This window comes from Fusarium phalaenopsidis, assembly GCF_050370095.1.
Source record: "Fusarium phalaenopsidis strain FUZ10S chromosome Unknown contig_32296, whole genome shotgun sequence".
Classification (NCBI taxonomy): domain Eukaryota; kingdom Fungi; phylum Ascomycota; class Sordariomycetes; order Hypocreales; family Nectriaceae; genus Fusarium; species Fusarium phalaenopsidis.
The window spans coordinates 2,294,595-2,307,532 of NW_028145408.1; the positions used below are offsets into that span (position 1 = coordinate 2,294,595).

General features: G+C 51.2%; 7 protein-coding genes across 7 annotated transcripts; 4 read left to right on the forward strand and 3 right to left on the reverse strand.

Moving 5' to 3' along the window:
• Positions 1–276: 276 nt before the first annotated feature.
• Positions 277–1,953, reverse strand: LRP88_06284 (tRNA-intron endonuclease family protein; the record flags this gene model as incomplete). The annotated part of the gene is made up of 1 exon (XM_083242824.1): positions 277–1,953. The coding sequence occupies one exon, from the start codon at positions 1,951–1,953 to the stop codon at positions 277–279; it is 1,677 nt and encodes a 558-aa protein (XP_083101760.1).
• Positions 1,954–3,200: 1,247 nt separating this feature from the next.
• Positions 3,201–4,846, forward strand: LRP88_06285 (uncharacterized protein; the record flags this gene model as incomplete). The annotated part of the gene is made up of 2 exons (XM_083242825.1): positions 3,201–3,289; positions 3,343–4,846. The coding sequence occupies 2 exons, from the start codon at positions 3,201–3,203 to the stop codon at positions 4,844–4,846; spliced, it is 1,593 nt and encodes a 530-aa protein (XP_083101761.1).
• A 642-nt stretch (positions 4,847–5,488) lies between these two features.
• On the reverse strand, positions 5,489–6,127 carry LRP88_06286 (guanylate kinase; the record flags this gene model as incomplete). Its single annotated transcript, XM_083242826.1, has 2 exons — positions 5,489–5,840; positions 5,901–6,127. 2 exons carry the CDS (start codon positions 6,125–6,127, stop codon positions 5,489–5,491), a joined length of 579 nt encoding a protein of 192 aa, XP_083101762.1.
• A 753-nt stretch (positions 6,128–6,880) lies between these two features.
• On the forward strand, positions 6,881–7,533 carry LRP88_06287 (ankyrin repeat-containing domain protein; the record flags this gene model as incomplete). Its single annotated transcript, XM_083242827.1, has 2 exons — positions 6,881–7,076; positions 7,166–7,533. The coding sequence occupies 2 exons, from the start codon at positions 6,881–6,883 to the stop codon at positions 7,531–7,533; spliced, it is 564 nt and encodes a 187-aa protein (XP_083101763.1).
• A 1,050-nt stretch (positions 7,534–8,583) lies between these two features.
• Positions 8,584–9,249, forward strand: LRP88_06288 (uncharacterized protein; the record flags this gene model as incomplete). The annotated part of the gene is made up of 1 exon (XM_083242828.1): positions 8,584–9,249. One exon carries the CDS (start codon positions 8,584–8,586, stop codon positions 9,247–9,249), a length of 666 nt encoding a protein of 221 aa, XP_083101764.1.
• A 423-nt stretch (positions 9,250–9,672) lies between these two features.
• Positions 9,673–10,829, reverse strand: LRP88_06289 (uncharacterized protein; the record flags this gene model as incomplete). Its single annotated transcript, XM_083242829.1, has 2 exons — positions 9,673–10,264; positions 10,369–10,829. 2 exons carry the CDS (start codon positions 10,827–10,829, stop codon positions 9,673–9,675), a joined length of 1,053 nt encoding a protein of 350 aa, XP_083101765.1.
• A 792-nt stretch (positions 10,830–11,621) lies between these two features.
• LRP88_06290 (S-adenosyl-L-methionine-dependent methyltransferase) lies at positions 11,622–12,549 on the forward strand (the record flags this gene model as incomplete). Its single annotated transcript, XM_083242830.1, has 3 exons — positions 11,622–11,764; positions 11,813–11,975; positions 12,025–12,549. The coding sequence occupies 3 exons, from the start codon at positions 11,622–11,624 to the stop codon at positions 12,547–12,549; spliced, it is 831 nt and encodes a 276-aa protein (XP_083101766.1).
• Between the last annotated feature and the right edge of the window lie 389 nt (positions 12,550–12,938).

The window sequence follows — 12,938 nt, forward strand, 5'->3', positions numbered from 1 at the left end:
GGGGAAACTCGGCTGTGTATGGCAAACGGCAATTGCACATCCAATCATGATACTTGGAGGCCCTCCAAAGGGACTTTTCAGCCGGCTGTTGTTTGAACTACATATCATACAGGCAGGGTAAAATGCAACCTGGAGCTCCACCAACGCCTTTTACCTTGTCATGTCAATGTCAAAGACTCCACCCTTTGTCCGGCATATCTGTCCATGGTCCACGTGTACACATTCATACATAGCTAGCCTGTCTGGCTGCTTGATCTGGTAGTCTTGGTAGATTGTCTACCTGTTGCGATTGCTCGACCATCGCTTCACCATCACCTCTCTAACCTTGTACATCTTGAAAGCCTCGGCGATACCCTTGTCCAGAGCCTCTTCAAACTTGGAAGGAGGGGGCACATCCACGTAGACCAGCACAAGGCTCTTGGTAACGTGAGAGAGAACTCGAACCGTACCATGCAGCCACTGCCAGGACTTGCGAGGGTTCTGCTTCCCGGACTCCTTCCACTGAGGATCCGAGTACGACGGAATGACAATCAAGCCAAACTCGGCGTGGTCGAACACCGGGCCTCGGGTGTAGAGCAACCAGTCCACACCAAACTTGATGCCCCCGCGTGGCACCCATCCCAATGACCTGAAGTGGTGGTAGACAGCATAGTGAACGAGAAAGTTGTCGTCGGGCTGCAGGGCGGGATCCTCCGGCTCAACGCGGGGTGGAAAGTACGAGTACTGCCGAAACAGCCTCAAAAGCTCCATTGAAGACAATCGGCTACCTGAGGTAGGATCGTTGACTACCAATGCACCCAGGCCGAAGCTGAGAAAGAAGGCTTCCTCAGGCATCAGCTGGAGGTGTTCCATGTTCTTAATCACGCGTTCCTCGCCAGAGCCAGATGCCTCTTCGGCAGTAGTCGCATTTCCGTTCAGCGAGACCGACGCTGCGGCATTAACATCCGCCAGCCCGTTTTGCTTCGCATTCGTAGCTGCGTGTTGGGGGCTGGGGGGATCGCCAAGCCGGAAGGTTGTTGATTCGACATTAGGCGAAAACCGAACACTCTTCCGTCTCTTCAGCGGCTTCGAGTCGTCTGATTGGGTCGACAGGCTCGAGCTCGACACGCGAGTGTTAATAGAAATCTTGCCATTGGTAGCAGCCCCGTTCGACCCATTGGTGGACGAGTGCTCATCCGGGAACAGGGCGTCTCCATTGATAGCATTGCCATTGGCAAGGCTGTCAGAAGCCACTGCTGTAGCAAGAGCAAGGTCCGCCGGGGAGTTCGGGAGAGCCAAAAGCGTTCCCGGGCTAACTGGTGATGCATAGGCGCGCAAAGGCGTAGGGATGGAGATCGGCTTGATGGCCTTGGGCTGCGCAATCTTGGTTGGCTCCTCAGCCCGCGATTCTCGCTCCTTAGCTTCACGGGCTTTGGCCTTTCGAGCTTCAGCTTCTTGGGCTTCCTCGAGTCTCGTTTGACGAATCGCCTCTTGTTCAAGGCGAGCGCGTTCCCACTTGGCGCGCATACGCTCTTCTCGTCTTTGTACCGTCATGATCTCGCTGACGTGAGCATCCGCGAGACCTTGCCTAACCTTCTCGCGCTTCAGCCAGTTCGGCTCACTTCGACTAAGACTACCCTTTCCATAGAAGCCTTGCTCCCACAGGGCTCTAGTAGAGACTTCATCCGTGATATGGACCGAAGACGTAGCAGGAGACCACACTCCAAGATGCACAGCAGCCGGTTCCGCCGGAGGCGGAGACCAGAGCTGGCCTAACCAAGCGTACGCGACATGGAAGAAGGATACGGGGTTGTTTGGATAAAAGGTCGGGAGAGGAAATGTTCGGATCGGCGCTGGAAGGGCGTAGATCTGATGCAGTGAAGGTCCTCGCTTCTGGGATTGCTGGGGTGCAGCAGGATCCGAGGTGGGCGGGGTACCGACAGGCTCTTTGGTTGATGATTGAATCTCAGCCATTTCTCGCCGGTGTCATCTTGGTCTGGGGAACTGTCAGCGCGAGTCTCGGATTGTGATGAACGAGTCAAGCAAATTGATAACAGCGTGTTGCTCAGATACCGTTGTAGTCTATAAATCAAGGCGTTCACAGAGGCCAAATGAATGGATCCTCTTAGCACAATGAAAGGTGTCATCATCGCAACAGGGGCACGCAAGGCTTCTGGAGAAGCTTGGGCAAGGGCTTGGGCAGGAGAAGACGAGTAAAACTCGCCAGACATAAGAGAGTCCAACAAAAGAGAATGCCTACCTGTCTAGGACATCGCCCTGGCGGGACACTGGCTGAGGATCAATCCTCGTGGCCATTCACAGCGGCGCACTGTTCAACCTCTAGAGGGAACAATGGCGATCGCTTTGAGTGTGAAGCCGGGGCGTCGAAGCGAAAAGTGCTTCGTGGGAGATGTGTTTGTGGTTGTTGAGAAGATGATGGATGGGAGAAATTAATTTCGGGCGGCTGAAAACTCGAGGTTTTCTTGAATTGGAGCTCCCCACTTTGATGCCTCGTGCGCAAGGCGTCAGGCTACGGAGCGGGCTGCAAGGGAATGCCCGAGGAGTGCCGAAGAAAAAAAATCACTCCGGCAAAGGGGATCCCAATCGCTTGAGAAGATAGATTAGCCAGCATGGAGTGTCTTCCCGTGGCTTCATTTATTGCATTTTTAATAATTATCTCCCTCACTAGACACTGTAGCAGTGGCAATCCTTCTCCTTGACTGGGACTCAGGTTTGGATAAAATTCACATCGGTATAAAATATGGATACAAGTTATGGGAGCTTATGCGTTGCATAATAGTTAGTAGAGCGCAATTTCCCGGCCTGAATGGATGCTACAGTCATCATCACCTTGCCAGCCACAGAAGCGTCTCCCATCTCAATTGCACAGGTCAGCAGCAAAACGATTTGAAAATCATAAGACACCATAGCTCTAGCCCCCTTAAATGCTGCTACTAGATACTAAGATATTACAAGAGGCTTATCATTTTATTTTTATATTTTATTATTTCCTTAGATTGCTATGCTTTCATGGCTACTCTTGGGTAAGGATAAGCTGCTCTCTCGCTGCCGCGCGGGTGAAAGAGGGCCGGTCCTTCCACATAATTTCTATGGGGCGATCGTCACCCGCGTCCCGCGCAGCATGTACCGCTCTCCCTCGACAACTTGCTCTCTTGACAACACTCAACACCCATGAGCTTGGTTCCTGGTCAAATCAAACCATGGATTCCTGGAGAGACATATTCGCGCTCGGCTGGCTCATCCTAGCCGGCGTCGTCGTTCTAATAGTCTGCTTAGGATTGCGCTCAATGTAAGTCGTCATTCACCACCTACCTACCCTTAGCTCTAGCTGACACGCAGCAGCTCCAGAAACTTCAAGCACCCCCCAGGTCCTCCAGTCTCTCCTGGTCTCGGCCAAAACGCGCCGCATGTCACGATAATTCGGCCGGTCAAGGGCGTCGAGCCCAGACTCTACGATTGCATCGCCGCCTCGTTCCGCCAGGCATACCCCCAGGACAAAATCTCGATCCGCCTTTGCCTCGAAGATGACAGCGATCCGGCGTACCCGATCCTCCAGAAGGTCATCGATGACTTTCCCACATTCGACGCGCGTATACTGCTCGAGAGGGATGATTCTGTGCTGAGCGAGACGATCAACATGGGCCCCAATCCCAAGATTCGTAATCTGAGCCGAGCGTACCGAGAGGCCAAGGGAGACATCATCTGGATCGCTGACTGCAACGTCTGGATGGCCAAGGATGTCCTAGGACGCATGGTGGACAAGCTCATGGGCTATAAGTTGGGCGGCGGCTCGAAACCATACAAGTTTGTCCACCAGCTGCCCATCGTTGTTGACCTGGTCGACTACTCGAGGCCCCTTGCAGCGGATGGCCAAGCTCTGTTGGCCTCTTCATCTGAGGAGGGCTTTGCTTCGGACCCCATTGTCGATGAGGACTCGGGAGAGACACCAACAGTCTGGTCCCAGGGTGGAGGGCGTCTCGACGAGATGTTCATGGCCACGTCGCACTCCAAGTTCTACAGCGCTATCAACACTGTCGGCGTTGCACCTTGCGCTGTTGGAAAGAGCAACATGTTTCGCAAATCTCAGCTGGACCATGCCACTGATCCCATTCTGAACCCTAGCCTACCCCAAGACCAGAACCTGCCAACCGGCGTCGACTTTTTCTCTCACAACATTTGCGAAGACCACCTGATCGGTGACCTATTATGGAACACCCACTTTCCCGGCTTCAGAAAACATGGACTCGTCTGGGGCGACCTTGCTGTACAGCCCATGTCGGGAATGTCTGTTGCCGCGTACGCTGCAAGGCGGTGTCGGTGGCTAAGGGCTCGAAAGTATACTGTACTTTCAGCAACTCTGCTCGAGCCGTTTACAGAGTCTTTCCTCTTTTCCACGTATCTTTCATATGGAATTACAACCTTGACCTATTTCAACGAAACATGGGGCATTCCTCAGACTTGGAAGGCAATGGCAATCACTTGGCTTCTCTCGATCACGATCTGGATGATTGTGGACTGGTTCAACTTTAGCTGCTTGCACTCTGGTAACACCATCGAGACAGACGAACATACACCCTGCTTCGCCAAGGGCTTTGCCTCTTCAGAAGGTCTTCCAAGCAGGCGGTTCTCAGAGTTTGTGCCAGCATGGATTGGACGAGAAGCCCTGGCGTTTCCCATTTGGGCATGGGCCGTTCTATGCGGAAACACGGTGAATTGGCGAGGCAAGGAGTTTTACATTCGCTTTGATACGACAGTGTATGCAGTTGACTCTGAGGAACGCACTAGGGATGTCAGGACACCAGAGTTGGAGAGGGGAACGTCACGAAACAAGCACCGGGTTGATTAGACGAGGCGACGAGAACATGAATGCTATCGGCATGGGTTTAAAAGAGAAGGAATCAGCGAATAATGAGTTACAAAACGGCATGATCATGGACATGATAGATAGAATAGCGGATAAAAGATATCAGACAAGACAAGAATAGAAGCTTGACTTTTAATACAGCTGCCAGACGTGGTTCCAGAGCTGTGTCTGAACATGTCGATGGATATCATGAGGAGATTCAGAACGCAAAATGCACACTGGCTTCAGGTCTCATGGAGCTCAGATTGATCAGATTCTATAACCCAACCAAGCCTTGCCTGAGGTCGTCGTCCCCAAAGCATAGGGTTCTGCAGGCGACTTGCAAGTCTTAACGGGTCCTTGAGTCATGGCAGGTTACGGCCAAGTACTATTACTCACACTGCATGCGATCCAGACGTCGACGTCTTCTGCCGTCTATGAGAAGACACAATTTAGCCAATCCGCGGTGCGTGTGCCATTTCCAGCCATGATGCAGCCTCTGACCCTCGGCCCCAGGTCCTGTTGGAACCTCCAACCTGTGTGAGATCCCAACAGACATTTACGCAAGGCTTGCTGTATCTCTTATATCTTTTTTCTATCTCTAAGATTATCATTATATCATCGAACAAGCAAATGCTCATAAATCTATCCGCTCTTCTCATAGACAAAAGCATCCAGCTCATCATAAGTCTTCTCCAAATCGTCGTTAACGAGGATCTTGTCAAACTTGGCCGACTCAGCCCAGGCGAGCTCGTCCTTGGCCCGCGCAAGACGCTGCTGGATGCTGTCCTCAGTCTCGGTGCCGCGGCCTCGCAGGCGCTTCTCGAGCTCCTCATTGTCGGGGGGTGCGACGAAGACGTAGCGAGCATCGATGCTAGAGGCCTTGACCTGCTTGACGCCCTCCATCTCGATGTCCAGGACTACGACTCGGCCCTTGGCTGTCTGCTCTTCGATCGTCGCCTTGCTCGTGCCGTAGAGGTTGCTTCCGAACTGAGCGCTGCAGTTGACACAAAGGTCAGTGTACACTCCTCCACCTCGCCAGATTCCTTCGACTTACTGCTCGACAAATCCGTCCTTGGCGATCAACTCCCGGAAAGCCTCCTTGGTAACAAAGTGGTACTCAACGCCATCAGTCTCGCCATTTCGAGGACCGCGAGTCGTGTGCGACACGGACAGGGTGAAAATGTCGGGGTGGCGGCTGAAGAGAAGCTTGATCAGCGTGCCCTTGCCGACACCGCTGGGGCCGCAAATGACGAGGGGTCGACGGTCGGAAGGAGAAGCCATTGTGAAGAAGCGCCTGAATAATTAGAGGAGGGGAATCAAAGGGAGTATAGGGTTCATGTTTACCTGGGGGTTTGAAAGACGGGAAATTGCTTGACGGCGACGGTTGTATTGCGCTTCACACAACCTGGAAACCACCGCATTTGTCGTTTTGTTGTTTTGGATCCTTATCCCGCCTTTAGCCTTTTCTTGCACATGATTGGCCTTTTGCTGGACGGTACGCATTCACGTGACTTGATCGAGTCAGTTTCGGTTTAACTCAACGGTCTCTCGCCCGCGTGGGGTGCAGATACCGCTCTTGCAGGTGCTTGAGATCTAGTATTGTCATTATACTTAAGTTCATGTCTTAGATATCGTGGTGTATGTTGAATTGGGATCTCCTCGAAAACCGTCCTGTGGCTTCCTAGATGGACATGATGAGCTCAATTCACCTCCCAAAGGGCCACTGTCACGCATGCAGCGCAGAACCACGGAATAGCCAAACCTTGAGCGTTCAATATCGCGAAAAAGGTACTTTTCATCGAAATTTCATGAAACCGTAGTCACTACTACCCCTGCTCTGCCCTTCTCCAGAGCTTCTTCTCTTTGAACAATCCCATAACTTGAGTGTTAGCCGACTTGCCTGCTCGCCTACCCTGAACTAGACCTGCCCCCGCACAGTGCGGAAAATGCGGGGCACCTGCGCACACAGTCCCCTCACCTCGTCGCAAAATTTCGAGGCGATCCATGAAAACATCACCAAGCACAACCCTCAAGATGGCGCCCAAACTCACAGAAGAAGAGATTGATGATCTCATCTACTTTGCTCGAGCCGGCGAGCAGCAGGACTTGACCGAGACCATCAAGTCTCTGGCTGAGCGGGAGAAGGCTGACCCCGCCGAGATTGTGGCTGCTGCTCAAGATGAAGCCAAGGCTACTCCTCTGCATATGGCAGCGGGAAATGGACATTTAGGTATGCAGGGCTTGACTTTCATTTGAATTGGAGTCAATTCGAATGAGTATTGCAGGAGTTTGAGTCATTTCTAACTAACAATACGATAGAAATCGTCAGACAGCTCATCCAATACTTTGACAGCCGGCCAAAGGAGCAGAAGCAAGCCTTCCTGGACGAGGCAAACGAGCACGGCAACACGGGTCTCCACTGGGCAGCCCTGGGCGGACATCTCGACATAGTCAAGCTGCTTATGGAGCAGGGTGCATCCCCGGCGCTGGCAAATGAGCGGGACTACGTTCCCCTCGATCTCGCTCTCTTCAACAACAAGGCGGCAGTGTCTGATTACTTCTTGTCTTCGATCCGTTCCATGGAGGAGGAGAATAAGGAGGAGGGCCTGAAGGAGGAGGGTACCAAGGGAGAGGGTTCCAAGGAGGAGTCTGCGGATAGCAAGGACAAGGACGTCGAGATGACCTAGAGCCGCACTATCACCGAAAGTTTTGGGCATTGGCTTATGAGGAAAGGACCGAAGAGCAAAAAGGATGATAGAATATTAAGCAAGGAAAAGCAGGGCCATTTGGGATAAAAAGGGATGCCGGGGAATGTTTGATGGTGGGAACTCAGAGGTGCTTGCACATCCAACATTGACAAAAACAAGGAGTTACAGGTAGAGGGAAACATGATACTTTGAAAACATATGACAATCAAGTGCCAGAACGCCCTAATGGAGAGTGTCCGAGATTCATTCAGATTCAGTAGAATATCAAAGAGGTGATATGAAAGGTGTGATGATCCTAGGCTCTTTTCTGGCAAGTTGTGGGCTTGATCTTTCGGGTCAGCGCAGATGGATTCTTTCAACTATTAGCAAAGGTCAAAAATCCTTCTATGGGTAGCCGCCAACATTAAAAGAGTCAAAGGGTAGGTTGCTCAGGGTTTGAATGACACAAGCCGCTCACCAGCCCCAAAGGATTGAGATCTCGGAAACCTGCGGAACAATCTTATTGTCGACAGGGCTATGAATAACGGAGAATTAGAGAATTTAAAGTTCTCTGGTAACAGGACCAAACCATGTTGAGATTGGTTGATTCTGCTCGGGCCATTGCTTGGGAGATCTGCTGCCTGCAGATGCTGTGACACAACATTACGCCTCCCCTCCCTCGTATGAGAAGAAAATAGTGCATTTGAAGATTCATAGTATTACAAACAGACTTCTCGATATGCTATTTAATTGCTATCGTTGAATGGTTCATGGAGGAAAATCCTCCACGTTTGAACAGGCTGCCATGGACGAGGGGAAATACAAACAGAGCACAGGCTATCCTCTGCCTGTACCTGGAAAAATTCGTCTCCCACGTTAAAATCAGGAATCAGAACTGAACAATAAACTGGGCACGATTTCATCCAGCTTGGCTCTCTATCAATGTGACCCGATTCCTCCATCGCCTCGTCACCCATCCATTTCCCACCACATATCGCTTGCCTCAAAATCTCAACAACCGTTGCCACGAAGAAACCAAAGCTCGTCAAGATGTGTAAGCTGCTGGAAATCGAGTATTCCTGCTCCCACGGAACCAAGCGCCACCGCCAGAGAATCGATGCCCTCTGCAGCTGCGATAACCCTCTGGCCTGCATGGTCGGTGATATGCAGCTCGGCGACCACCACAAGACGAAGATCCAAGATTTGAGCGAAGAGAGGTTCAAAGTCGTCAAGGTTAACGGCGTTTGCGACGAGTGCGCGCAAAAGATGGCTCTGGAGATTGGAGAAAAGGATAGGATGTTTGGGGAACTCGAGGCTAGCCTCGAAGAGATCAACAAAGATCTGAGCCTACTCGCCCTCGCAGGCCCATCCAACGGACAAGACACAAAGAAACACAAGCTGCATCGCCGAGAAGTCACGGCCACCAAGATCCAGCACACACCTCACGACTCGGACTGGATCTGCGCCAACGGATCATGCCAGGAACGCGTCACCTTCTCCATCGACGGACGCCGCGGCAGGTTCTGCCAGAAGCACACCTGCGCAGCTCAAGACTGGGGATGCATCTCTGGTGTTGTGACAAAGCTCAAAAGCCCGCAGTTTTCCATCTATTGTCATGTTCACACGTGTACCAAGGCGGGATGCGGCATGAGAATCGCTCACGACTCGGCTATCTACTGCTGCACCCACTCCCACATCCCTGATCTTGTTCGTTAGGCGGAGAAGAGGGAGCTGGTACCTGGATTTCTCTATGCAGAGGTAAGGGATATTGCACGTTTTGATGGCCTACCCCTGACAGCCTGATAGATTCGAGTGGGCGATGGCGATGAGGGGTAGGGAGGGGATGAGCCGCTTCTTCCTTGAGGAGCTGAGGTTGGTAAGTACTATTCCCGAGACGTATACATACCTCTGACAAGAAAATAGGTACCCAGTCTGCGACTGTCATGCCCAAGAAAGCTCAGACATATCTGAAGAGTATGAGGGTATCATGCCCTAGAAGTAGTCATATAGTACTCTAATACTAATTAAATAATGCAAGTTGTACAGTAAAAGTTTCTGAGGAGTTAGAGCTAAACCTGATCCCTTTTGCACTTCGTCTAGGTAGCTCCTCTTGACATCAGAAGACCACTGCCGACAGTGTCAATAGTCAAAGAGACGAGAAATTGCGATAGATTCGGCCGCAAGTTGCCCCGTAAACATGCTGCGGATGATGGTCCTCTTGAAAGATACGCAATCCCCAGCAGCATAGATGCCCTTCTCCGTGGTTTCCATACTCGAAGGATCTACCTTGATCAGCCCTCCATCCGTGAGTCGTATATGCAGATCCTGAACAAAGTCCAGGTTCAGTTTGCCCGTGGGCAAGTGAAACATGAAAGAGTGCTTGGAGTCCTTGCCGTCGGCGAAAAAGATGACGATCTTGTGCGACTGAGCGTAACCCTTGCTGCTCTTGCGGCTCCGGACCTCAATCGCGTGTAGCTTGGAGATCCTCCGGTTGTCAACCCTGACCTTTTTCTGCAGCTCTGTCGTGACTTCATATAAGAGGTGCCGTGAGATGTCGTCTGATAGCTTGAGGTTGTGGTTGGTGTAGATGGTGACTCTATCCGTGTAGTGGAGGGCCATTCGGGCCAGGTGCATTGTGGCAAGGACCGAGCCGGAGGCATCTGTTGCGAGAACGGCTGACGAGTATGCTCCCAAGTTGCCTTTGCTTCCGTCTGATAGGGGATCGTTGAAGCTGTCAACGTCTTGTTAGTTGTAACAGGAGAATGGACGGGGGAATGATATGGGGGAACGAGATGGAGAACGAAAAAAAAAGGGGGTGTCGTTCGTCTGACTTACAGAACCTTCATCCAAGCATCCTTGTACCCTGGAATATTTGGGTACATTATCTCATAACCAGGAGCCAAGAGTATTCTCCTCGCGCGGACCCTCCTCCCTTCAGCCTCAACCACGAAATGCCCATGACGTCCAGGCTTGGTGCGTACGATGTTGAAGACCTCGCCGATAAAGTGATTCACATTATCGTAGCCATCAAAGCTCTTTAGCATGAAGGGCTTCAACTTGTCAGGAGCCCTCATTTCGTCAGGAATAGGCATCCTCGTGAGCCATGTGCCGTTGTCTAGGGCACCGTTGCCCCTGTCGAGGACGGCAACGCGTAGTTGCTGCTGGGCGAGGCTGACGGCGGCTGCGATACCCGCCGGGCCGGCGCCAACGATGCAGGCGTCGTACATGCGACTCCTGGCCATGGCAACTGTCGTGAAGCAGAAGAGGATGATCCTGATGATTAGCATCTGGCGCATGGCTGTGATGTTGATTGCTGTGTTTTTTATGTGCCCGATGCCTTCTGCCAGAGACCTTATCGACAAAAAATAACGAGAGATGTTTGGGCCATGATGAAGAGACGTGTACTCAACTCAAAAACCCCCTCTTGGACATGCGAACGTTTGCAGAGAGTGGGTTTCATCTGTACCTGCCACCACCACCTGCTCTGATAACAACGGTTACCGATAACAGCCTTATGACATGAGACGCCAGAACAGGAGAAAGGGTCACCTAGCCCCTCTCAGGTATTATGAAGAAATTTATATAAAATAATATAAAATAACTTCAAGATGTTCTAATAAAAGGGTAAAGACTTTATCAACTACAGTCACTCTATGTGTCACCTCTGCCTTCTGCCTGCTCTGGCATGCCTTGATAGTGCCTCCTCAATGGAGGGGATCCCAACTTCGACAATTAACTCGTCAGATCATAGCCACACAGATAACTGTCCGAAATATTTTTCAAAGATTATTTGTAACCGTCCATCCCTCCGGATCTTCTCCATCACGGAGTCTTGTTCGGGGCCCACCCTGTTAGTGTCCGACCCTTCGGCGGCCGAGACAACGGACCCGGATACATTCACGGTGACTTTTTCGGTGACCGACCCAAGAACAGCGGACCGAAAGACCAAGCAACCCTCTTGTCCCTCCCATATTTTTGAGTTTTTATAAACCCGGCTTCTTCCTCTTTGGTATCGGCATCCTTCAGATCAAATCCCTCGCTCTAGTTTGACATTGTGCCAAGACTTTTCAATCTCCACCAGCTACACGATGGATCACGACGGACCCATGGAGGAGATTCCCCACAGCCACCATCACCACCATCACCTTCAATATCATACTCATCATCACCATCACGGACCTCCTCATGATCATGATATGACACTCGGCGAACAGAACAAAGCTCACTTCAAGTATGTGCCTATACATACCCGGTCAACCATCATACTAACTCGTCCCAGCAATGTTGCTCCCGCTGTGTTTCAGTGGCCTTGGATCGTGGAGCTGTGTAACCAGATCACAAGGGAGCTCCGCGCAAACATTGATTGGATTGGCATCCAACCTCCGTCAACTCGACCTACCAAGATCCTAGATTATGCCTGTGGAAATGGCGTTGCATCTCGAGTACGTGCTGCCCCGATGCCCAGTCCTTGATCAGCACTGACGTGAACAGGCTCTAGCGCCTTTCGTTTCCAGCGTTCGAGGCATAGACATCTCCTCCGGAATGGTGGAACAGTATAACGACATGGCTTTGAAAGGAGGCTTCTCACCCGAAAAAGTCAAGGCCGTCCAAGGAGATCTAGTCGACCCGAAATCAACGCCCTCCCCGGAACTCAATTCGCCCGAATTTTTCAACTTTGACCTAATCATCATGTGCATGGCACTCCACCACGTCGAAGACCACAAAAAGATGATTGCAAAACTCTCGGAGCGGCTTCGAGAAGGTGGAGTGTTGATCATTGTCGACTGGGTCGCCATCTCGGAGAGTAATTGCCCAGACGCCCCTCGAGCGAAAGCCCTATCAAATCACACCATGACGCGAATGGGATTTACCGAAAACGATGTAAAGGAGGCTTATGACAAAACTGGCTTGGAGGACTGGGCTTGGAAGTGGGCTTCGACGAGATCTCAGGTGCCAAAGGAGATTGGAGGAGAACAGCAGCTCTTCTTCTCCCGTGGACGGAAACCAGCCCAGTAGAGAATTTTCTTGATTCGGGGTTCTTTTGATACACAATATTGGTTAGATTTATGCGAGTTAAAGCGTTTTACTGTTTTTCAATTTCTTTACCAGGCTGGCAACCAGACTGATGAGAAGCCGAGGGCGGGATCTGATTTTTTCACCTATGCACGATAGGGCTTTGATTCTTCTGTTGCCTCCCACAACGCACTTTAAATGGTGACAAGTAATAAACACATCTTTATTCGTCAGGTTTGAAGGTCTAGTATTAACCTATCAACCCTCTGCTCCAATGCAGAGTATGATTGGGCTACTAATGACTTGCACCCCTCCAACCCCTGGCACCTACACTCCCCTGCCAAGTTCCGTACTATTTCCAGACAGTTCTTTACTTCCTTAGAGACTATCCT